Source organism: Oncorhynchus kisutch, linkage group LG17, assembly GCF_002021735.2.
Source record: "Oncorhynchus kisutch isolate 150728-3 linkage group LG17, Okis_V2, whole genome shotgun sequence".
Taxonomy (NCBI): domain Eukaryota; kingdom Metazoa; phylum Chordata; class Actinopteri; order Salmoniformes; family Salmonidae; genus Oncorhynchus; species Oncorhynchus kisutch.
Genome location: NC_034190.2, coordinates 74,998,544 through 75,021,027, shown reverse-complemented (window position 1 = coordinate 75,021,027; position 22,484 = coordinate 74,998,544). Strand labels below are relative to the sequence as shown.

The 22,484-nt window shown below is 44.5% G+C and overlaps 2 protein-coding genes across 4 annotated transcripts in view; both read left to right on the top strand.

Annotated features, from left to right (window-relative positions):
- LOC109878428 (receptor tyrosine-protein kinase erbB-3-like) overlaps positions 1 to 12,641 on the top strand; it is a 34,029-nt gene extending 21,388 nt beyond the window's left edge. For both annotated transcript variants that reach the window (XM_031794598.1, XM_031794597.1), the window contains 16 exons: positions 2,111 to 2,313; positions 2,480 to 2,612; positions 2,882 to 2,975; positions 4,105 to 4,262; positions 4,415 to 4,468; positions 4,566 to 4,707; positions 4,858 to 5,076; positions 5,348 to 5,533; positions 7,641 to 7,793; positions 7,912 to 7,993; positions 8,320 to 8,466; positions 8,718 to 8,815; positions 8,904 to 9,074; positions 9,742 to 9,807; positions 10,174 to 10,483; positions 10,628 to 12,641. In XM_031794598.1, coding sequence (XP_031650458.1) covers positions 2,111 to 2,313; positions 2,480 to 2,612; positions 2,882 to 2,975; positions 4,105 to 4,262; positions 4,415 to 4,468; positions 4,566 to 4,707; positions 4,858 to 5,076; positions 5,348 to 5,533; positions 7,641 to 7,793; positions 7,912 to 7,993; positions 8,320 to 8,466; positions 8,718 to 8,815; positions 8,904 to 9,074; positions 9,742 to 9,807; positions 10,174 to 10,483; positions 10,628 to 11,802 — 3,391 coding nt within the window. In that variant the 3' untranslated portion in view covers positions 11,803 to 12,641. The remainder of the gene's footprint in view (positions 1 to 2,110; positions 2,314 to 2,479; positions 2,613 to 2,881; positions 2,976 to 4,104; positions 4,263 to 4,414; positions 4,469 to 4,565; positions 4,708 to 4,857; positions 5,077 to 5,347; positions 5,534 to 7,640; positions 7,794 to 7,911; positions 7,994 to 8,319; positions 8,467 to 8,717; positions 8,816 to 8,903; positions 9,075 to 9,741; positions 9,808 to 10,173; positions 10,484 to 10,627) is intronic.
- A 524-nt stretch (positions 12,642 to 13,165) lies between these two features.
- LOC109878419 (proliferation-associated protein 2G4-like) lies at positions 13,166 to 21,590 on the top strand. Of its 2 annotated transcripts, none has more exons than XM_031794599.1 (14): positions 13,166 to 13,467; positions 14,045 to 14,336; positions 15,423 to 15,551; positions 15,804 to 15,909; positions 16,123 to 16,192; positions 17,386 to 17,478; positions 17,738 to 17,801; positions 17,932 to 18,010; positions 18,195 to 18,273; positions 18,485 to 18,618; positions 18,901 to 18,995; positions 19,186 to 19,313; positions 19,751 to 19,804; positions 20,170 to 21,590. In XM_031794599.1, exons 2-14 carry the CDS (start codon positions 14,249 to 14,251, stop codon positions 20,245 to 20,247), a joined length of 1,197 nt encoding a protein of 398 aa, XP_031650459.1. In that variant the 5' UTR covers positions 13,166 to 13,467; positions 14,045 to 14,248; the 3' UTR covers positions 20,248 to 21,590. The 2 variants fall into 2 exon arrangements, with proteins under 2 accessions (XP_031650459.1, XP_020326239.1); XM_020470650.2 differs by having other exon boundaries at positions 13,166 to 13,481.
- Positions 21,591 to 22,484: the final 894 nt, after the last annotated feature.

Here is a 22,484-nt window from a genome sequence, read left to right as displayed (position 1 = left end):
ATACTGTTGTGAAGAAGTTTAAAGCCGGATTTGGATACAAAAAGATTTCCCAAGCTTTAAACATCCCAAGGAGCACTGTGCAAGCGATAATATTGAAATGGAAGGAGTATCAGACCACTGCAAATCTACCAAGACCTGGCCGTCCCTCTAAACTTTCAGCTCATACAAGGAGAAGACTGATCAGAGATGCAGCCAAGAGGCCCATGATCACTCTGGATGAACTGCAGAGATCTACAGCTGAGGTGGGAGACTCTGTCCATAGGACAACAATCAGTCGTATATTGCACAAAACTGGCCTTTATGGAAGTGTCAAGAAGAAAGCCATTTCTTAAAGATATCCATAAAAAGTGTTGTTTAAAGTTTGCCACAAGCCACCTGGGAGACACACCAAACCTTGTGGAAGAAGGTGCTCTGGTCAGATGAAACCAAAATTGAACTTTTTGGCAACAATGCAAAACGTTATGTTTGGCGTAAAAGCAACACAGCTCATCACCCTGAACACACCATCCCCACTGTCAAACATGGTGGTGGCAGCATCATGGTTTGGGCCTGCTTTTCTTCAGCAGGGACAGGGAAGATGGTTAAAATTGATGGGAAGATGGATGGAGCCAAATACAGGACCATTCTGGAAGAAAACCTGATGCAGTCTGCAAAACACCTGAGACTGGGACGGAGATTTGTCTTCCAACAAGACAATAATCCAAAACATAAAGCAAAATCTTTATGTGCTGAATGGAATGGTTCAAAAATAAACATATCCAGGTGTTAGAATGGCCATGTCAAATTCCAGACCTGAATCCAATCGAGAATCTGTGGAAACAACTGAAAACTGCTGTTCACAAATGCCCTCCATCCAACCTCACTGAGCTCGAGCTGTTTTGCAAGGAGGAATGGGAAAAAAATTCTGTCTCTCGATATGCAAAACTGATAGAGACATACCCCAAGCGACTTACAGCTGTAATCGCAGCAAAAGGTGGCGCTACAAAGTATTAACTTAAGGGGGCTGAATAATTTTGCACGCCCAATTTTTCAGTTTTTGATTTGTTAAAAAAGTTTGAAATATCCAATAAATGTCGTTCCACTTCATGATTGTGTCCCACTTGTTGTTGATTCTTCACAAAAAAATACAGTTTTATATCTTTATGTTTGAAGCCTGAAATGTGGCAAAAGGTCGCAAAGTTCAAGGGGGCCGAATACTTTCACAAGGCACTGTATAGCCTCATACACTGTACATGCTATATGATTGATGGATGAATATATCCTTGAATATAGTCTTCTTCACTGTTCTCTTCTTGCACAATTCATGCATCTCCGCTGGACTGTCTCTTCCCCCTCTCTCTAGCCCTGGAATGTGTAGCCTATATATAGATAATGAACAGTTTATTAGGTACACCCATCTACTACTGGGTTGGACACCCCCTGTGCTTCAAGAACAGCCTGAATTCATTGTGGCATGGAAACGTTCCTCAAAAACATTCCCCGAACCATTACACCACCGCCACCAGCCTGTACCGTTGACACCAGGCAGGACGGGGCCATGGAGCTGCTTCTTCATGTTTTGAGCTGATAGGAGTGGAACCCAGTGTGGTCATCTGCTGTAACTTATTTTAAGCCATTTTTAAAACTAAGGTCTATTCAAGGAGAGTAGTATCAATTGGTTGTCTTGCTTGCTGAATGGCTATACAATAGGCTACAGTGTTGGCAATGAACTGGGGGGGAAGTTTGAATGGAAAGAGTGACGTGTGGCTCTGGTGTGGTGGGATCACATTGGCTAAATTGATACATTGCTGCACAGCAAATGTAAAAATATATATATATTTATTAATCAATTCACACCACGAAGCCACAGACCTGTCAGAGGCTGTGTCCCAGACTATTTCTATCAACAGTTTATTTTCTCGTGCAAAAAGACGCAAAAATCAAACCTGTTCCAAATAAATAATAATTGATGGATTGCGGCAGGACAATATTTAGCAATTGGTGTGAACAGTGTCATAAACAAGACGTGCTCGTGTTTTCTGAATAAGGAACTTGGTGAGAAAGGGCCTTTAGAGGTCGTTTTACTTCTGTTTTCCTCTTACCAATCTCAAACTTTGCTTTTCTCCTCCAGGCGTTTCTCTCTGATGGTCATGCGTGTTGCGTCCATCACCTCTCTAGGTCTGCGTTCCCTGAGAGAGATCAGTGACGGCAATGTGTACCTCAGCCACAACGCCAAACTGTGCTACCACCACACCGTCAACTGGACACGCCTGTTCACCGGGCACTCCACAAGCCTCAACGACATCAAGGACAACAGGCCTCTGAGAGAGTGTGGTGAGACATCTCAGCTACTAGCTGTTTCAATCTTGCAGGGCCATATTCTGACCTGAGATCTGCACGTTGAATTCCAATTTTCGAGTTGACTCTAATTATGATTCAAGTGAAAGTCAGAGTTGCACGTACTTATCTCAACACTGAATCATGTTGTTGTTGTTTACAGTTGAGGAGGATCACGTGTGCGACCCACTGTGTTCAGACTCAGGCTGCTGGGGCCCGGGGCCTGACCAGTGTCTCTCCTGCAGGAACCACAGCCGAGACTCTACCTGTGTGGCACACTGCAACTTCTACACAGGGTCAGTGGGAGTGTGTGTGTTACTTGTGTGTGAGGTGTGAGAGAGATTAAAATTGAGATAGAGAGTTGGCTGTGTGTGTGTGTGTGTGAGGTGTGAGAGAGATTAGAATTGAGATTGGCTGTGTGTGTGTGTGTGTGTGTGTGTGTGTGTGTGTGTGTGTGTGTGTGTGTGTGTGTGTGTGTGTGTGTGTGTGTGTGTGTGTGTGTGTGTGTGTGTGTGTGTGCGTGTGCGCGTGCGTTTAACCATCTGTTGTGTCCCTCCACCACCAGTCAGCCCAGGGAGTTTGTGGGGCCAAAGGGGGAGTGTGTCGCATGTCATCCAGAATGCCAACCACAGTATGGGAGGGATAGCTGCACTGGACCGGTACACAAACTCTCTCTCTCTCTCTATCTCGCTTGGTATTCTATCTCTTTCGTCCCATCTCTCACTCTCTATCTCTCTCTCTTGTCCTCTTGATGTCTCTCTCAATCTCCCTATCAACTAAACCTCACTGCTAGCTTCACATATACAGTCTATAAGTGAAATGACAAAGGATATTGGCTGAGATCTAATACTTTGACACTGTTCTTGGTTTTTCATTCTCTCATTCGTCAGATGATTGTGGTGCATGACTCTGTACTGTAACAGCCAACTCAGTCATGAAACATCTCCTCCCACATAGTTTCTACATTAGTCTCTGTAAACATGGGCTTTTCTGTGATATTACTGGACTGTCAAATATAAGGCGATATAGGCATTTGTTTGCTTTTGGCTTATCAGCATTTCTCCCTAATCTTATAGGACATTGTATTGTAACTTTAAACGGTGATGACTCATTCGGAAGGTAACCCACACACACCTTTCCACATCTCATACCCTACACATGACGTCACCCACCTCAATATAATGGGAATAACACCTCACCAAAAAGGCTGGACTATTTCCTCCTTCCTTTTAGGATTTCATATTTATTTTCATCCTGGGCTGCAGTATATTGGTCCATTAGATATCACAAATCACATCGATATCTGTTTCTGTTTCTTGTTCTGGCTGAGTGTAAAAAAAAATGTTTGAGAGATACATTAGAGAAAGACTGTTGTATTATTTAACTGTTCATTAATATAATGGATAAAATGACCTCTTTTCTGACATTGGTAAGTGATTTCTCTCTCTCTCTCCACAACCCCCCTCTCTCCTTCTTTCTCCCCTCCCCTCCCTGTCTCACACTCCCCTCCCTCTCTCTCTCCACAACCCCCCTCTCTCCTTCTTTCTCCCCCTCCCTCTCTCTCTCCATCACCCCCCTCTCTCATTCTTTCTCCCCCTCCCTCTCTCTTTCTCCCCCTCCCTCTCTCTCTCCATCACCCCCTCTCTCCTTCTTTCTCCCCTCACTCTCTCGCTCTCCCCTCCCTCTCTCGCTCCATCACCCCCCTCTCTCCTTATTCCTCCCCCTCCCTGTCTCACACTCCCCTCCCTCTCTCTCCCTCCCTTCCCCCCATTTCTCTCCCTCTCTCAGGGGTCTGATGAGTGTGTGATGTGTTCCAGTCTGAGAGATGGTCCTCACTGTGTGTTCTCCTGCCCCAGTGGGGTGAACGGAGAGAACGGGCAGTTCATCTACAAATACCCCAACAAGGACAGCTACTGTGAGCCCTGCCATGTCAACTGCACACAGGGGTGAGCGTGTGTGTGTGTGTGTGTGTGTGTGTGTGTGTGTGTGTGTGTGTGTGTGTGTGTGTGTGTGTGTGTGTGTGTGTGTGTGTGTGTGTGTGTGTGTGTGTGTGTGTGTGTGTGTGTGCATTAGAGTGACACTGTGCATCTTGTTGCAGGTGTTCTGGTCCAGGGTTGAGTGACTGTATAGACAACACTAGACAGTCCACTAGGTGAGTGTCTCTCCCTGCTGGTGGTTATATACACACACACCCCACTCAAACACACACACACAAACACACCAGACATTTACATATTTTTCTCCTGTAGCACTCAGATCACAGGAATAGCTTTGGGAGTGCCAGCTGCCCTCATAGTCTGCCTGGCATTGTTTGTGTTGGGCATGCTGTACCACCGTGGCCGGGCCATCCGCAGGAAGAGAGCCATGAGGAGGTACCTGAAGAGTGAGGAGGTGAGGATGTCAAATTCAATAGAATACTGGTATATCTCTACAACATAACTGAAAGGAAGTCTGCAGAGTTGTGGGACACATTGGACAAATCCAAAATATCTTTCCAAACTCGCAGTATAAATGTAACAGGTCTGTGTGTGTTATTAAAAGAGTTTTGAGCCGCTGGGGCCAGGAGAGAAAGGGGCTAACGTTCATGCCCGGATCCTGAGGGCCCCAGAGCTGAAGAAGGTCAAAGCCCTTGGCTCTGGAGTGTTTGGTACTGTACACAAAGGCCTGTGGATCCCTGAGGGAGACTCCGTGAAGATTCCTGTAGCCATTAAGACCATCCAGGACCACACAGGCAGACAGACCTTCACTGAGATCACTGATGTAAGAACCACACACTCATAACACACCGACACTCAGTAACAATACTAACGTCTGATTCCTAGTCACCAGATATGTTTGTGTAATGGAGGTGGGTTTTATTGAAGAGTAACCTTGCATGAGACATAAATACTTGTGCTAACTCCATGAACTAATGCCTGGGCTTTAGCTCACTAAGCTAACACAGTCTTGTGGTGTGTAGGAGATCCTGTCTGATTCCCTCTCCCTCTCTCTCTCTTGCGCTCTTGTTCTCTCTGTGTGTCCTCCTTTGCAGCACATGTTGTCCATGGGCAGTCTAGACCACCCGTATATCGTCAGGCTCTTAGGTGTCTGTCCAGGTGCCAGTCTCCAGCTGGTCACCCAGCTCAGCAGCCAGGGGTCCTTACTGAAGCACATCAGGCACCACAGGGACAACCTGGATCCACAGAGGCTTCTCAACTGGTGTGTACAGATAGCTAAGGTGAGGTCATGATCACTAAAGGGTAGAACCATTTTTGGTTCCAGGTGGTTTTCCCCTCAAAGAACCCAGAACCCTTTAAGGGTGTTTTCACATACAGTATAGTCCTCTTTAAGATAAATGATCTCAGTCCTCCTTAAAGTGAACTCTGGGGTAAAATAAAGCAAAATAACTCAGTTGTCTTTGTATTCACACTGCCCTTGCCTTTGAATTTGGACTAAACTTTTTTGCCTGTTCACTTCACCTATTTTGTGGTTCCAGTCCTCTTTGCATTCACATTGCTATATTTAGAAAGGAACCAAAATCTTTATCCAACATTCACTCAATGCACTCTGGGTTTTTCCAATGTACAGGACAGACCATTCCATCAAAGCGTGTTATCGGACAGCTAGACATACTGTACCTACAGTACTTACATTTTGGAAGCTAATAGATTGCATTTAGTTAAAAGATGAGACAATTGTAATCAGAAGATACTATTAACATGTAAATATTATTGGTAACAGAATAAATAACAGAATAATAACTGCAGACAATATAATGCTATATTGTAAAATTGTAAACCCAATGTAGGCTACTGCTTCTTTCAGAGCTAGAATTGATTTTGTACCCTATGGTGTGATTCTCACCAAATATGTTGTTGTCTTCTCACACTATTCAAACCCCACAATAGAGTAAACAGTTCATTACACTGCTGTATTGTAGCCTATAGATCACATTTAGCAAACAAATCATCAGATTATCCCGCAAACCTGTACATCCTCTTCTCTCTTTAGTGGCACCAAAGTGAGGGGTTATGTCAGGGGGAACAATGCTGCAGAAGTCTAGTGTGAGGGGTTATGTCAGGGGGAACAATGCTGCAGAAGTCTAGTGTGAGGGGTTATGTCAGGGGGAACAATGCTGCAGAAGTCTAGTGTGAGGGGTTATGTCAGGGGGAACAATGCTGCAGAAGTCTAGTGTGAGGGGTTATGTCAGGGGGAACAATGCTGCAGAAGTCTAGTGTGAGGGGTTATGTCAGGGGAAACAATGCTGCAGAAGTCTAGTGTGAGGGGTTATGTCAGGGGGAACAATGCTGCAGAAGTCTAGTGTGAGGGGTTATGTCAGGGGGAACAATGCTGCAGAAGTCTAGTGTGAGGGGTTATGTCAGGGGGAACAATGCTGCAGAAGTCTAGTGTGAGGGGTTATGTCAGGGGGAACAATGCTGCAGAAGTCTAGCATGAGGGGTTATGTCAGGGGGAACAATGCTGCAGAAGTCTAGTGTGAGGGGTTATGTCAGGGGGAACAATGCTGCAGAAGTCTAGTGTGAGGGGTTATGTCAGGGGGAACAATGCTGCAGAAGTCTAGTGTGAGGGGTTATGTCAGGGGGAACAATGCTGCAGAAGTCTAGTGTGAGGGGTTATGTCAGGGGGAACAATGCTGCAGAAGTCTAGTGTGAGGGGTTATGTCAGGGGGAACAATGCTGCAGAAGTCTAGTGTGAGGGGTTATGTCAGGGGGAACAATGCTGCAGAAGTCTAGTGTGAGGGGTTATGTCAGGTGGAACAATGCTGCAGAAGTCTAGTGTGAGGGGTTATGTCAGGGGGAACAATGCTGCAGAAGTCTAGTGTGAGGGGTTATGTCAGGGGGAACAATGCTGCAGAAGTCTAGTGTGAGGGGTTATGTCAGGGGGAACAATGCTGCAGAAGTCTAGCGTGTGGTGTCGGAATAATGACAAGCGAACCTGGGGGGCTTTGCGTTCACATTGTCCTAAAAAAGAGAACCAGGCCGTGGAATTTAAGCGAACCGAACTCAGTACACCTCTCGAGATGGTCTCAGATCAGTTCGCTTTGGGGGCTCTTGTGAGGGGTCCGAGTTCCTTTGGAGTGTTCACACTGCACAAAACAATTAAGCGAACTGCACAATGTTCACAAAAAATGTCTGAAAGGGAAAAAGTGTGAAAACACCCTAAAAACCCTTTGGTAAAAAGGTTCTACCTGGAACCAAAATCCAAAAAGGTTAAAAAAGGGTTTTCTTATCCTTCATGATTCTAAGACTCTTATTGAGTCTCACGGTTTCACAGTTATTATCATGACTCAGTGCTTTGTGGGTGACCTCTTGTGTGTCTGTCTTCAGGGCATGTATTATCTGGAGGAACACTGTATGGTGCACAGGAACCTGGCTGCGAGGAACGTGATGCTAAAGAATGATTACTTCGTCCAGATTTCTGACTATGGTGTGGCGGACCTGCTCTATCCTGATGACAAGAAATATGTCTACAGTAACAAGGTACTCAGGACACACATTCACCGCTCCATTCACCTGGATTCATCAACATATTGTATTTCACAAGTTGTTGTCCACAGTAAACAGACAAAATTAGCTTCTGCTTCTATGTTTCTCCCAGACTCCCATAAACATAAAATGGATGGCCCTGGAAAGCATCCTGTTCCGAACATACACTCATCAGAGTGACGTCTGGAGTTATGGTCAGACAGCATGGTCATCAGTGTCTGTCTGTCTGTCCGTCCATCTGTCCGTCTGTCTGTGTCAAATGTCTTTCTCTGTCTGTCTGTCCGTCCATCCGTCCGTCTGTCCGTCTGTCTGTGTCAAATGTCTTTCTCTGTCTGTCTGTCTGTCTGTCTGTCTGTCTGTCTGTCTGTCTGTCTGTCTGTCTGTCTGTCTGTCTGTCTGTCTGTCTGTCTGTCTGTCTGTCTGTCTGTCTGTCTGTCTGTCTGTCTGTCTGTCTGTCTGTCCCTACATCTGTTTGTGTTAAACATCTATGTCATCATGACATAACCTCTCCCCTCTGCAGGAGTGACAGTGTGGGAGATGATGTCATTCGGAGCAGAGCCCTACGCATCCATGCAGCCCCAAGATGTCCCCAGTGTACTGGAGAAGGGAGAGCGCCTGTCCCAGCCCCACATCTGTACTATAGACGTGTACATGGTCATGGTTAAGTGTGAGTGACCTTTCAAAAGTCATGTACACACTATGCACATCCAACAGACTACTGAACTGCCATGGGATAAGAGGAAAAATACTAGCACAATTTTACCATGATTTGGACCACAAACGATCCTCATCAGAATATTAATGGTTGAAATGAAATGGTTTCTATTTAAATGAAAGGTATTTTCTTTCTTTTCCGTGGGGTGACTACACACCCAGCAACCTTTGGACATTGATCATTTTATTGTTTTCTAATACCAGGCTGGATGATTGATGAGAATATTCGCCCGACCTTCAAAGAACTGGCCAATGACTTTATTCGCATGGCAAGAGACCCACCTCGCTACCTTGTCATCAAGGTAAGGAAAAGATTACAGCACTTTATTCATTTTCTGTCTATTCAAGTCCTATTGACAGAAGTCTTTATTACTGACACTTTGCCTATAGGACAGAGGAGAGGCGCGGCCAGAAGAATCCCACCAACAAGACTCAGAGCTGGACAATTTGGAGGCAGGCCTGGAGGACCAGGATGAGGAGGGATTGGAGGACGGTTTGGCCACCCCTCCCCTTACCCTGTCCCCATCCAGGATGTCTCGCCTGAGGATGAGCTCATATAGGGTCAATTTGATTCATCTGCACACATAACTTGAATTTCTGCACTAATCACATCTACTGAGTTACTAGTGATGGGAACACAAGGCTTTCTGAAGGCTTCGGCGCTTCCACCAAATTGTGCCGTAAAACTGTTCATTACTCAGAGCTTCATTATCTGTTCACAATGCACATTAGTGACATCTGCTGGGTAACAATAAATAGCCGTGTGTGATTATCAGACGTTTTCTCTCTCCACTGGCAGTGGCGCAGCGGTAAGTCGTTAACTTTAGTAGCCTGTAATCAGTTTGAGTATCAGGTTCTCATATTGCTTCCCTTTTCTGCTTTCAAGATAAAAAAAAAAATCTAAAACTGAATTCATGGAATTATTTAGGATGCTTAAGACAGAATCTTATACTATACTAAATTAAATTAAATAATTTTAACAAAGGTACGAATCTTCGACGAAACGCAGCGTCCGACGTCATTGATCACGTGCTTCTGATGAAGCGATACGAGCATCGGCACACTGCTTCGATTTTGACGGATGCCTCGGAGCTCCGGTATCAAACGTAAAAAACACTCAAATATCAAGTTAAAAAAGGTCAGTGTGAACTTTAACCTCTCTCTCTCTGTCTCTCTCTCTCTCTCTCTCTCTCTTTCTCTCTCTCTCTCTCTCTCTTTGACCTCTCAGAGTGCCAGTGCCACCGTTCAGGCCGGACCAGTAGAGTACCTTCCCATGACCCCCAGCTCTGGAGAGGTCAGACACCACAACACATCACACATCACAGATAAGGAGATCTTGATATCAGGGCCATCATTTCCCACTGCGAATATCCAGAAACAACTGGCACTAACATTTAACTGAGAGCAATACGTATTAGAACTCCACTTTGCCAAATGGCTTCACTTAAGTCACTATTATGACTAAACATTGCCAAGAGGAAATAACTGTTTCAGGAAACTCAGACACATAAATATGTTGTATCGAATTCAAGTCTCATCCCGATTCCACTGGTTCCATTTCGTGATGATGAAGATGGGGATGATGGTCTATGAATAACCATTTTCCACTTCTAACATATTCTTGAAACTCAAAGGTCTTTTCACTGTATCCTTCCTTCAGTTGTTCTCCCAGCAGTCTCGTCTGAACTCAGCGAGGACACTGTCACAGGGGTTAGAGGGAAGAGGGAGTGGCCTGGATGTTGAGCTGACCGAGGGAGTGTCACTGAGCGGCAGCTTGCGCAGGCAGCATCCCAGAGCTGGCAGGGACAGTAGCAGTAGTACCCACCACACCTCCATCAACATGGTGCATAGGAGCAAATCTGTAGTCTCAGAGTCACACTCCAACAGGGCTGAGCAAGAGGATGAGGATGAGGAGGAGGAAGATCACTATGGATACGTGCTGCCTGCAGTGTCTAACACTCCAGAGAGAGGTGAGAGGGAGAGGTGACCCCTGGATGTGCAGGCAACACACCACATGAATGTGATCAGTGTTTTATTTTTTTCCATCTGTGTTGATGGAGTGATACAATTCTTAGTTATATTCTCTAATATTGCTTTCCTCCTTTATGTGGCAGATTGTCTGCTGTCTCGCCCAGCCTCCAGAAACTATCGCCCAGCCTCCAGAAACTATAGCCCAAGTGGAACATCTCTCAGGGGCTCTAGGAGCTCCAAAAATGTGCTGTCACCGTTAGCAACTGCCCCAGACCCCACCGCGGACTATGAACAGATGACCAAACAGCCAGCCCATTTGCCCCGCTCCCCCAGAGCCACCTCTGTACAGATAGAAGGGCCTTCATCAGTGCTATGGAGGAAACAGTCCTCAACTCTGCCCTCCCCAACCTACAATATAGCACCCTCACCACTAGAGGGTGACAACACAGTGCATGGGACCTCACAGGAGTCATCGTCAAGCACTGCAGCCACTCCTGGGGGAAGCCAGGGTTCAACAGAGACCTCTGATAGTGCTGTGGCTAGAGTAGCAGAGGGAGACATGCTGCAGCCGCTGGTTGACAGGCCTTACAGTGGATCTGTTGTGTCTGACAGTGGAGGGGTGACTCAGGGGAGGCCAGAGAAAGCGTCTGTAGTGGAGTATGAATACATGGATATCCGGAGCACCACAAACACCACAGACACAGAAAGACCGATCTGGGAGAGGCGTGAGAGTCGAACAGCTCACTTGAGGAGGACAGAGGCAGAAGAACGAGAGAGAAAAGAAGAAGGAAAGAGTCAGGAGGTAGAGGAGGAGAAAGGAAAGGAAAACGAGGAAGGGGAGGAAGTTTACCAGTACACTAACAAGCAGCCCAGACTCCTCAGAGAGAGCAGTAAAGTGGCGGGGCTCCTCCCCAAGCCCAGCCTCCTCCCCAAGCCAATGCCCAAGCCCAGCCTCCTCCCCAAGCCAAGGCCCAAACCCAGCCTCAGCCCCAATCCCAACCCCAGGCCAGATGGCTTCACAGCAGTGGAAGACAGCCAGGTGGAGGTATATGAGGAGATGCATGCCTTTGGAGGGGGCTCCCAGCGAGGGGACCACCAGGAGGCAGAGTACCAGAACCTCCCAGTCCCAGGCAAGGGGAGGGCCACCACGGCTGAGGAGGGGGGCGCGGGTAGCAGGTGTGCCGGGCTAGGGTTGGGAGGGTACATCAAAGCATGCTCTGGTGTGGGAGTGGTAGAGCCGAGCAGCAACACATCATTTGACAACCCTGACTACTGGCACAGCAGACTGTTCCTCAAGCCAGATGCTGTGCGCACATAATGATGTGGAATGAGAAAACAACAACAACCGTGACCAAGCAAGCACAGCCAGAGGTGTTTTATAGAATCATGTAACAGGCTGGGGTGCAGCTCAACCAGTAATGTAGCGCTCTTTTAGTACTGTTGAATGTGTTGTTTATAATGTAGTGTATGTATTCTCAGTTGGTTTACACATCATCCATCCAAACATCATTGACCAAAAAAACATCTGCAAAATGTCCTATGTAGCATTAATGTTATCTATCAGTTTATAGTGACATCTCAGTCTAAGAAATGTAACCAAATAGGCAGCTATATATTAAACAACAGCAAAGGATGGCCTAAGCTGTGAGCAAGAATCAATAAGTCAAAGACAAACAGAATAGTGAGAAATAGATGCACATAGATCTTAATGTACAAAGATACACAAAGCATATAGAATGTACAAAGATACACAAAGCATATAGAATGTACAAAGATACACAAAGCATATAGTGTACAAAGATACACAAAGCATATAGAGTGTACAAAGATACACAAAGAATATAGAATGTACAAAGATACACAAAGAATATAGAATGTACAAAGATACACAAAGAATATAGAATGTACAAAGATACACAAAGCATAGATACATAAAGTAGAAATAGCAGGCCAATGTACACATACTAATGGATCAAATTTGCACAGTGTTTGCACTTCAACTTGTTCCACTTCCTGGTGAAGCTGAGTTGACCTACATAGATAGAACCTCAAGGTTCCCTGGGTGTGAGGTCTGCCATGTAATGTACATTTGTAGCTTATAGTTTCCTCTATGAAATGAAGTATTATTGATGAACATGACTGTATGGATGAATTTCAGTCATGTATTGACTATGTTATTACAAGTGTGTGTGTGTATGTGTTTTAAGTTTTAATGTTGCATGCACAAGTACAGTGAAATGCCGTTCTTGCTCACTCTAAATCCAACAATGCAGTAATCAATATTAATTTAGTACTAAAAATAACATAAGGTAGAACAAGAAAAATAAATAAATATGAAGAACACGAGAAGTTAGTAAGCTACAGTGCATTTGGAAAGTATTCAGACCCAACATTTTGTTGAATTACAGCCTTATTCTAAAATGGATTAAATAAAAAAATGTCATCAATCTACAAAAAAAAATGGGCAAATGTATTAAATGTAAAAAACAGAACTACTTTATTTCCATAAGTATTCAGACCCTTTGCTTAGAAGACTCGAAATTGAGCTCAGGTGCATCCTGTTTCCATTGATCATCCTTGATGTTTCTACAACTTGATTGGAGTCCACCTGTGGTAAATTAAATTGATTGGACATGATTTGGAAAGACACACACCTGTCTATATAAGGTCCCACAGTTGACAGTGCATGTTGGGGCAAAAAATAAAAACAAGCCATGAGGTTGAAAGAATTGTCTGTAGAGCGCCGAGACAGGATCGTGTCGAGGTATCAAAACATTTTCTGCCACATTGAAGGTCCCCACTGCAAGAACACAGTGGCATCTGTCATTCTTAAATGGAAGAAGTTTGGAACCACCAAGAACCTTCCTAGAGCTATCTGCCAACCCGGCCAAACTGAGCAATCGGGGGAGAGGGGCCTTGGCCAGGGTGGTTGTAATTGAGGCTGTAATCGCTGCCAACGGAGCTTCGACGTACTGAGTAAAGGGTCTGAATACTTATGTAAATGTGTTTACTTTTTCTTTATCTACAAACATGTTTTTGAGTTGTCATTATGGACTATTGTGTGTAGATTGAGGGGGGAAAAAACAATGTAATCAATTTTAGAAAAAGTCAAGGGATCTGAATTTCTCAATGCACTGTATATACAGGGTCAGTTCCAATACCATGTTTACAATGTGCAGGGATACTGGAGTGATAGAAGTAGGTATGTATAGGGGTGATAAATATGTGTGTGTGAGGGCGAGAGACCCAAGCAAGTCAAGAGATGCATACACTATTCTTGATTAGTAATAATGGCTATGTAGATATGCAGATAATATGATGCCAGGCCAAAATCTAATGACCACTGAAGAATGTCTAATTTACTGATAAAGGTTTATCAGTCAGTGCCATAGACATTAATGGGGAATGGAAACACTAGGATTTAGAACGCCAGCTAACTGTAAATTGGCATGGTTGCGTCAATGGCAGGAGGGAAAATGTTGTTTAGTATAAGTGGATTGAATACATCTCTTCGCTTAGATTTACTTCCTAAAGTGTTTCCATTCCCCTTTAAAACCAAGGATCAGTGCGGTGACGCGCTAATTCAATTTGGCGTTCAGCGTGCACTCACTGCGTGGGACGTAACCAGCTAGAAGCGGGATCTCTAGCGAGTTGGGCCTGTGCAAGATCTGCGGAGGAGGAGATAGCACTGCAGCGTGGTCGAGTCTGTAGCTGACACCCGGGAAAAAAAAGTTACTTCGAGTGCGAAAGAGCCACCGAAAAAAATGTCTGGAGACGACGAGCCACAAGAGCAGACCATCGCGGATGACTTGGTCGTTACCAAGTACAAGATGGGGGCCGAGATTGCCAACCGTAAGTGAATATTAACATGTTTTTAATAGACTATTGAAGAGTTTAGACGTGACAGTCTGCTGGCTAATGTGCTAACGCTAGCTCAGCTATCACAATGCAGCCATGTGCTGTGTTCGCAGCTAACGATACATTAATCACAACGTCTCCTCGGGGCTAACTTTTGGCTTGTGTAGTTGTCTTAAGCAATAGTTCCGTCAGTTTCGTAATGTATAGTAGCATGAGTTAGCATATTTTTGCTAACTAATTCTAAAATTAAGCTACAAAAGTGTATGCCTAGACAACTGCTACCTAGCCAAATGCTACGTTAGCTAGCTCACTAGCTAAGGTTATATGCACTGCCTGAAGTTGTCACTGGTAAACATAACTGATTAGCAAACTACCTTCTGAATAAGTTGGCTATGATCCCGTTACATTTAATTAACTATTTTCTACGTTTAGTTAACTAGTTAGATACCAACGATTCATTTTAACTCATGTTTGCCAATTTACCATTTAAAACAGGTCGTTTGCACCGCTCATCTCAACGTAACGCATGTCACTGATCTCGAACCGTTACCCGTAGCAAGTGTTCTCAGTGAAGCCATGGATGGTCACTCATTATTATCATTATCATAAGGGCCATCAGTGTCTGTCAGTTTAGTGACAATGTATTGCCTCAGACCTGCAACGCAGTACCACACACAGCTATAGCCAGCATCTATGCTATACTCCCTATGCATCCAGATATAGCTACTATATATATATTCTGTGTGCAAACCTTATACTTACTCTCTTTGCATCAAAATTGAAGACCTGGCTGGAGTATATGTTCATGGGAATTTATGTAAATCTTGATGATCCCACGTAATGGTCCTGGGAAGGGATCTTTATGAACTTTTCTTCGATTACAGTTATTTTTGCCCTACGGACGTGTTTATTGGACCAGCAGATCCACATTTGAGTCATTTAGCAGACGCTCTGAACCAAAGGGACCTAAAACTAGTACAAATGTTTGCGTGAGAAGTCACCTCCCCTGGTCCTAATACCCGAAGCATACCTACCCAACCTCTTGTTCTTTCCTCCTGTGTCTCTTCCTGTTTACTCCAGAGGCCCTGAAGGCTGTGGTGGAGGCTGCCAGGGCTGGGGTGACTGTGGTCAGCCTCTGTGAGACTGGAGATGCTTTCATCATGGCAGAAACTGGGAAGGTCTTCAGGAAGGAGAAGGATCTGAAGAAAGGTATGGGCCTCATCTCATTGGTTAAGTCAATGAGTTGTGTTGACATGAGTCATGAGTGAAGTGGCTCTTCGCTCTTCTTTTTTTAATTGCAGAAAAGTTGAGTTTGGGTAAATCACATCTTTTCCACGTTTACTCATATCCTCTCCTTGCGTCTTCAAAACAGAGAGAATCAAAACACTTAATATTCTTTGTTGTACAGAAAGTTACTTAGGTTATTAGTGTAAATAAATGCCTACTTATTGCCTCCCTCAGGCATTGCGTTCCCAACCAGCGTCTCAGTCAACAACTGCGTGTGCCACTTCTCTCCCCTGAAGAGTGACCCTGAGATCACACTGAAGGACGGGGACCTCATCAAAATGTAGGAACAACATATTTCTGCAACTTTTATGACTGACTGTCTCATGGGAAACTGTTATTCAATGAATCTTTACCTTCTCTGTATGGGACCTGCATGGCTGTCCCTGTTCAACTGTTGGGCGACTACCCTTCCCATGTCAGTGCATGGACCAGTCTGATGGTCTTGAGTGTCTGCCTATCCTTCATGTGCTGCTTGTTGTTTTTGCCTGTGCAGTGACCTGGGGGTGCACGTCGATGGCTTCATCTCAAACCTGGCTCACAGCTTTGTGGTGGGAGTGACCAAGGTAGTAGCACTTGGTTGTTTGCTGTGACCGCGTCGGGATCATTAGCACGAGTGCATATGTTGCTATGTTCTGTCATACAGAATGCCAGCATACAGATACATTGACGGATGTACAGCACATCAAACATTACATGCATAGTGCGACCGTCACGTAATGTCAGGCACACAGTCAGGTAGACAGCCAGCTAGTACAGGAAAACCCAACCTTCATGTAATGTCAGGCACACAGTCAGGTAGACAGCTAGTACAGGCAAACCCAACCTTCACGTAATGTCAGGCACAGAAAGAGTCAGGTAGACAGCCAGCTAGTACAGGAAAACCCAACCTTCATGTAATGTTAGGCACACAGTCAGGTAGACAGCCAGCTAGTACAGGAAAACCCAACCTTCACGTAATGTCAGGCACAGAAAGAGTCAGGTAGACAGCCAGCTAGTACAGGAAAACCCAACCTTCATGTAATGTCAGGCACACAGTCAGGTAGACAGCCAGCTAGTACAGGAAAACCCAACCTTCATGTAATGTCAGGCACACAGTCAGGTAGACAGCCAGCTAGTACAGGAAAACCCAACCTTCACGTAATGTCAGGCACAGAAAGAGTCAGGTAGACAGCCAGCTAGTACAGGAAAACCCAACCTTCACGTAATGTCAGGCACACAGTCAGGTAGACAGCCAGCTAGTACAGGAAAACCCAACCTTCATGTAATGTCAGGCACACAGTCAGGTAGACAGCTAGTACAGGAAAACCCAACCTTCACGTAATGTCAGGCACACAGTCGGGTAGACAGCCAGCTAGTACAGGAAAACCCAACCTTCATGTAATGTCAGGCACACAGTCAGGTAGACAGCTAGTACAGGAAAACCCAACCTTCACGTAATGTCAGGCACACAGTCAGGTAGACAGCTAGTACAGGAAAACCCAACCTTCATGTAATGTCAGGCACACAGTCAGGTAGACAGCTAGTACAGGAAAACCCAACCTTCACGTAATGTCAGGCACAGAAAGAGTCAGGTAGACAGCCAGCTAGTACAGGAAAACCCAACCATCATGTAATGTTAGGCACAGAAAGAGTCAGGTAGACAGCCAGCTAGTACAGGAAAACCCAACCTGTGCGTAATGTTGCCTGTTTTTCATATTTTCCTATGTAATCATTTGCTATGTTCTCACCTTCTCACCCTCTGTTTTCGCTCCATCAGGATGCTCCGTTGACAGGACGTAAGGCTGACGTTATTAAAGCGGCCCACCTGTGTGCTGAGGCTGCCCTCAGACTGGTCAAGCCTGGAAACCAGGTGAAGTGGTTAGCTAGTGCTTTACTGCGTGGGCAGTTGGGGTCTAGCCTAGTACCAGATCTGGTTGTGCTCTAAAGCCAACTCCCATGGTGCAGTTGGCTATACAGCACAAACCGAGTGGGGACCAGGCTTATTGGGGATGCAGTGACAAGTGTAAAAAAATAAGTTTGACTAACAAATATATTTGGTATTGTAATGGGACAGTATTTCCATCAGTGGAATTATAGCAATTTAGGTTGAATGTCTCTCTCTCATTCAGAACTCACAGGTCACAGAAGCCTGGAACAAGATTGCCAAGTCATTCAAATGCTCAGCCATAGAGGGTGAGTCCCTCCTATTCATTTAATCTAGTTGGTGCCACATTGATACACGATACATTCAACCCTTGTGTCTTGTACTGGTAACTTGCCAAATCACATACCTTGACTTTTTGTCATATTACACACTCCTCAGGGATGCTGTCCCATCAGTTGAAGCAGCATGTTATTGACGGAGAGAAAACCATCATTCAGAACCCCACGGATCTGCAGAGGTGACATTTAACATTAGTCCAAGACATCTGGCTTGTTTTGGTATTACTTGTAAGACGTATATGTTGTTTCTCGTCTTTGTCGTGTGTGTCAGGCACCGCTGTAGCGATAATAGTAATTGCTCTTAGGGGACAAAGTTTTGTTTAATTATTCATGGCCTTGTCTCTCTCTGTTGGTGTTGCGTAGGAAGGACCACGAGAAGGCAGAGTTTGAGGTACACGAGGTGTATGCTGTGGATGTGCTCATCAGCACTGGAGAAGGCAAGGTGAGGGACAAAACACTCACTCAACATTCCAGTCGTGTGAGGCTCACACCCGTTGATGGGTTGTACTAAAATGTATTAAGTTTTCAGAAACAGCGAAGCGGTGAGGGGACATGATAGTTTTTTTCTATGCATTGAATTACTCTTGTCTCCTGTCATCACTTTGTATGTGCTGTAAACCCCATTCCGTTCATTGCTCTGTCTTCTACTCCAGGCGAAGGATGCAGGCCAGAGGACCACCATTTACAAGAGGGACCCAGACAAGCAGTACGGCCTGAAAATGAAGACATCCAGGAGTTTCTTCAGCGAGGTGGAGAGACGCTTCGATGCCATGCCTTTCACTCTCAGGTAACACGTCTGCCGCAGGGAGCGGACTTTTACCTACAACTAATATTATACTTTTACCCAGAACATCTTCAATGACAGTTGGGGAAAGAAGAGGGTATTCAAATCAATTAAATAAGGCACATATCATTTTCCCCCGATTAGACTATTTGATCCAATAGACTGAACACTAAGATTTTGTTTCCTCTGTTTTAATGCCTATTAGATAGCTAATGATGTTTTGTTTCTCTCTTCTACCTTTTTTATATTCTCCCCTCTCCCTCAATATCTCCTTCTGTCTCTCAGGGCGTTTGAGGATGAGGCCAAGGCCAGGCTGGGTGTGGTAGAGTGTGCCAAACATGAACTCCTGCAGCCCTTCAACGTTCTGCACGAGAAAGAAGGTTAGTTGGAAGATCTAACCAGACAGAGGCTATGCATTTATGCTAATGTACTGCGCATTACTTTTTGTGAAATTGTGTCAGATAATCCTGTAAGGGATGTGAAGGTGGCTTGACATGCAAATGAAATGTTTCTTAATTGATTCATAACCAAGTTGTTATAAGCCTAATGGCTCTTTTTCTGTGAGTCTAGGTGAGTTTGTGGCCCAGTTCAAGTTCACTGTTCTGCTGATGGCCAACGGACCCCTACGCATCACCACAGGGCTGTATGAGCAGGAGCTGTACAAGTCTGAACACGAAGTAGAGGACGCAGATCTCAAGGTAAAGCAAGACAGATGGGCTACTGCTCTTACTGTGGTGCTACACTAGGGCTTTGGGGAAACCCCTGATTTCTATCTGCCACAATGGACCTGTAACTTTTTGCCAATGTGAGCAGAGCGCATACCACTATCACGTGTTCTTGGGTGTGTGTGCTGCGTGTCGTATTCATAAAAATAGTGCTGCTTGCTCTCCGGTTTCATAGAAGATAATGGGAGCACCTCACGCTTGGCTAAAGTTGCACATCCACTGCAGCATGACTGGTATACCCCTGACTTGCCTAGTTAAATAAAGGTTACATTTAAATATACACATACCAGTTCCCTACTTGTACACCGGAGGGAGGAGGATAAATCATCTACTGTGATTGGAAAAGCCAATGTCGTTATGTACTAAGCTGACATGGTTGATTTGTGTTCTCAAAAACCAACCTTTTTCAGGCCTTGCTCCAAAGCTCAGCGAGCCGCAAGACACAGAAGAAGAAGAAAAAGAAGGTAGGCTAACCAAAAGGTCGCTGGTTCGAATCCCCGAGCCTGCAAGGTAGATAAATCTGCCGTTCTGCCTTTTGAGCAAGGCTGTTAACCCCAAACTGCTCCCGTGTACCTATGAGATGGATGTTAAGGCAGCCCCCCCCCCCCCCCCCCCGCACGTCTGATTCAGGGGGGTTGAGTTGAATGCATTCAGTTGTGCAACTGATTAGGTATCCCCTACTATTTAATGTAAATATTTAGTCTCCCTTGGGGAAGAGGTCTTCTCACCTGTGGGACTTCCTTGTTTAATACATAAATTACACATTCATGTGATTGTAAAAACACTTTTTGCCTAATTTCTCCACCCCCCCCCCCCCCCTTGTGACAAGGCTTCAAAGACTGTGGAAACTGAAACAGCACCAGGACAGCCAGCGCCAGAGGTCAAAGAGACCGAAGCTGCAGAATAAGACCTTCCACCTCCTGACCCAGTCTTCGTCTCCCAATAATACTGACAGACTTTTGACAACTGACCAACCCACAGAACAGATGTCAAGACCTTCCATCATGCGCTCCTGTCCTGAGACGCCCGCCTCACGGTGCAGCCTTGTGATGGAATCCTCCAAATGTTAACTGATGTCAGACTACTGGGGATGGTGCTGCTCTCTGCTAAATTCAAATTCTGTCACATCCCATTTCAATCTCACTGTCCTTGAGACAGCAGGGTTCTCCCCATGATAGTAACCACTAAGTGACTCAGAAGGGCTATTGAGTAGAACAAGGGCATTTTCCTGAGTAGACTCTGTGGGAGACACGTTTATACCATCCAGTCATTGAGCCTTGGTACTGTATTAAAGTCAGCAGTGAATAATCAAATGATTTATGAAAGCAAAGCAGGACAGTTGAGGGTGTGATACGATTGCACTGTGCCAATGATTTTTCTGAAGGAAAACCTTTTCGGTCATAACCATGCAGTTGTATCTTTTAAATTAATGCAAGTTTGTCTATTTGGGAAGTAAATGTGTATTAACTTGAACCCTCCATCATTAAACCTACTATAAACATGACAGACCTTATAAACAGCCATGCTAGCAAATGATGGCTGACTACGTTGACTCAAATCGTTACGTACATTAGCAAAAATCTCTAGGGTCATACCTGGCTATTTCTCTTCTCAACTGCCAGTTTTACAACTGCTTAAAGTCCGTTTCCATGGATATATCCCCTAACAGGACTACATGTGAAATGGATTAGGGGCTTGATCTGTACGCACCATGCAAGGAAGGGAAAAACATAGTCACTGAAGCCCAATTATGAAAGGTTTAAATGTTCCCATTATTAAATGATTTGGGTATATGACTGCTATATTTCGGTTAATACACTGATACTGCCATGGCTCTCAATGAATTACACCTATATTGGTCACTGTTTACATCGGTGTCCATAGCTGTTTAATATCTGATACTTTATTGTAAAATACGTTTGAGGATATTTTTGAATCATCTAGATTAGAAACATTGCCATGGTGGCATCAAATAACTCCATTATTGAATTTGGGTATGAGGCAACTGACCAAAGGACTAACTAACCAACTGCTGCATCACTAGTTCCTGTGGGCTTTTCTTTCTGAATAGGATATTAGAGGGAGAGATCATTGTGGAAATGTTTCTGACTCGGTTGATATTTTAAATTTGTTCTTATGAAGGAAATGTATCCGCTCTTGTATTGTAAATGTATGGATAAAATTCTACAAAAGTTCCTATTTAGAAAGTAATAGAGGTCCTCCCAATAAAATGTGGTATTTTGGAAGACCTTTGAAATTGTCATTAGCAAAGCATGTCAAAATTACAACCCATTTAAACTATTTTTAAACATTTTATTTGCATACTTGACTGATGTAAATATCGTCCTATAATAATTCTATGAGTAAGATCCATCGGTCACTCCACTACCATCAGCTAACATGCTGAACACACCACTCCCGTCGCATGCGCTGCCAAATAGATGTACACGTTACTAAATCAGTGCACCAACACTGCTCGAGCGTTCTATTTTATGCTTGACACACTGCAAATCATGCCTCCCATCTCATTGGTTTTTAGGAGAATATACCCACATGGGTGGTTGAAAGAGGAACTAAGGCCCACACTACAGTCGGTGGTGGTAATGCACCTTAAAGTTGGTTGCCAACCGCCATATAAAGTCCAAAGAAGAAGCCTGAAGGAGGAGAGATTACTGGAAACGAACTCAGTTTACCCTTTTATCTATGGATGAATTGTTGGAGTAGAGGACCTTGTGTATTTCAGGTCAAATAACAACCCAATGATTTTATCCCAGGACAAATAAGCTAGCAATGTTAGAGAAACAAGTTGAGGGAAAAGTAACTAAACATAAAAATATATTTGCCCTGTGAAAAGGTCTTATTTTGCAATCTCCTAAAATAAATGTGATCTCTGAAGAGAGACAGGCTCTCCATCTTGCATAACAAACACTACACTTGTTCATTCAGTAGAGGCACAGGTTGAACATCTTGCGTGTGAAAACTCAGTGAAGATGACGTAATGAAATACGTCATGATGTAAACGGGGCATATGCCTCGTTCAGAACAACTGGGAGCTCAGAAATCTCTCACTTCAGTGCGTTCAAAACAACTGGGTATCTGGAGAGAGAAAAAAGAGCTCCGACTGGGAAAAATAGTTTTAAACAG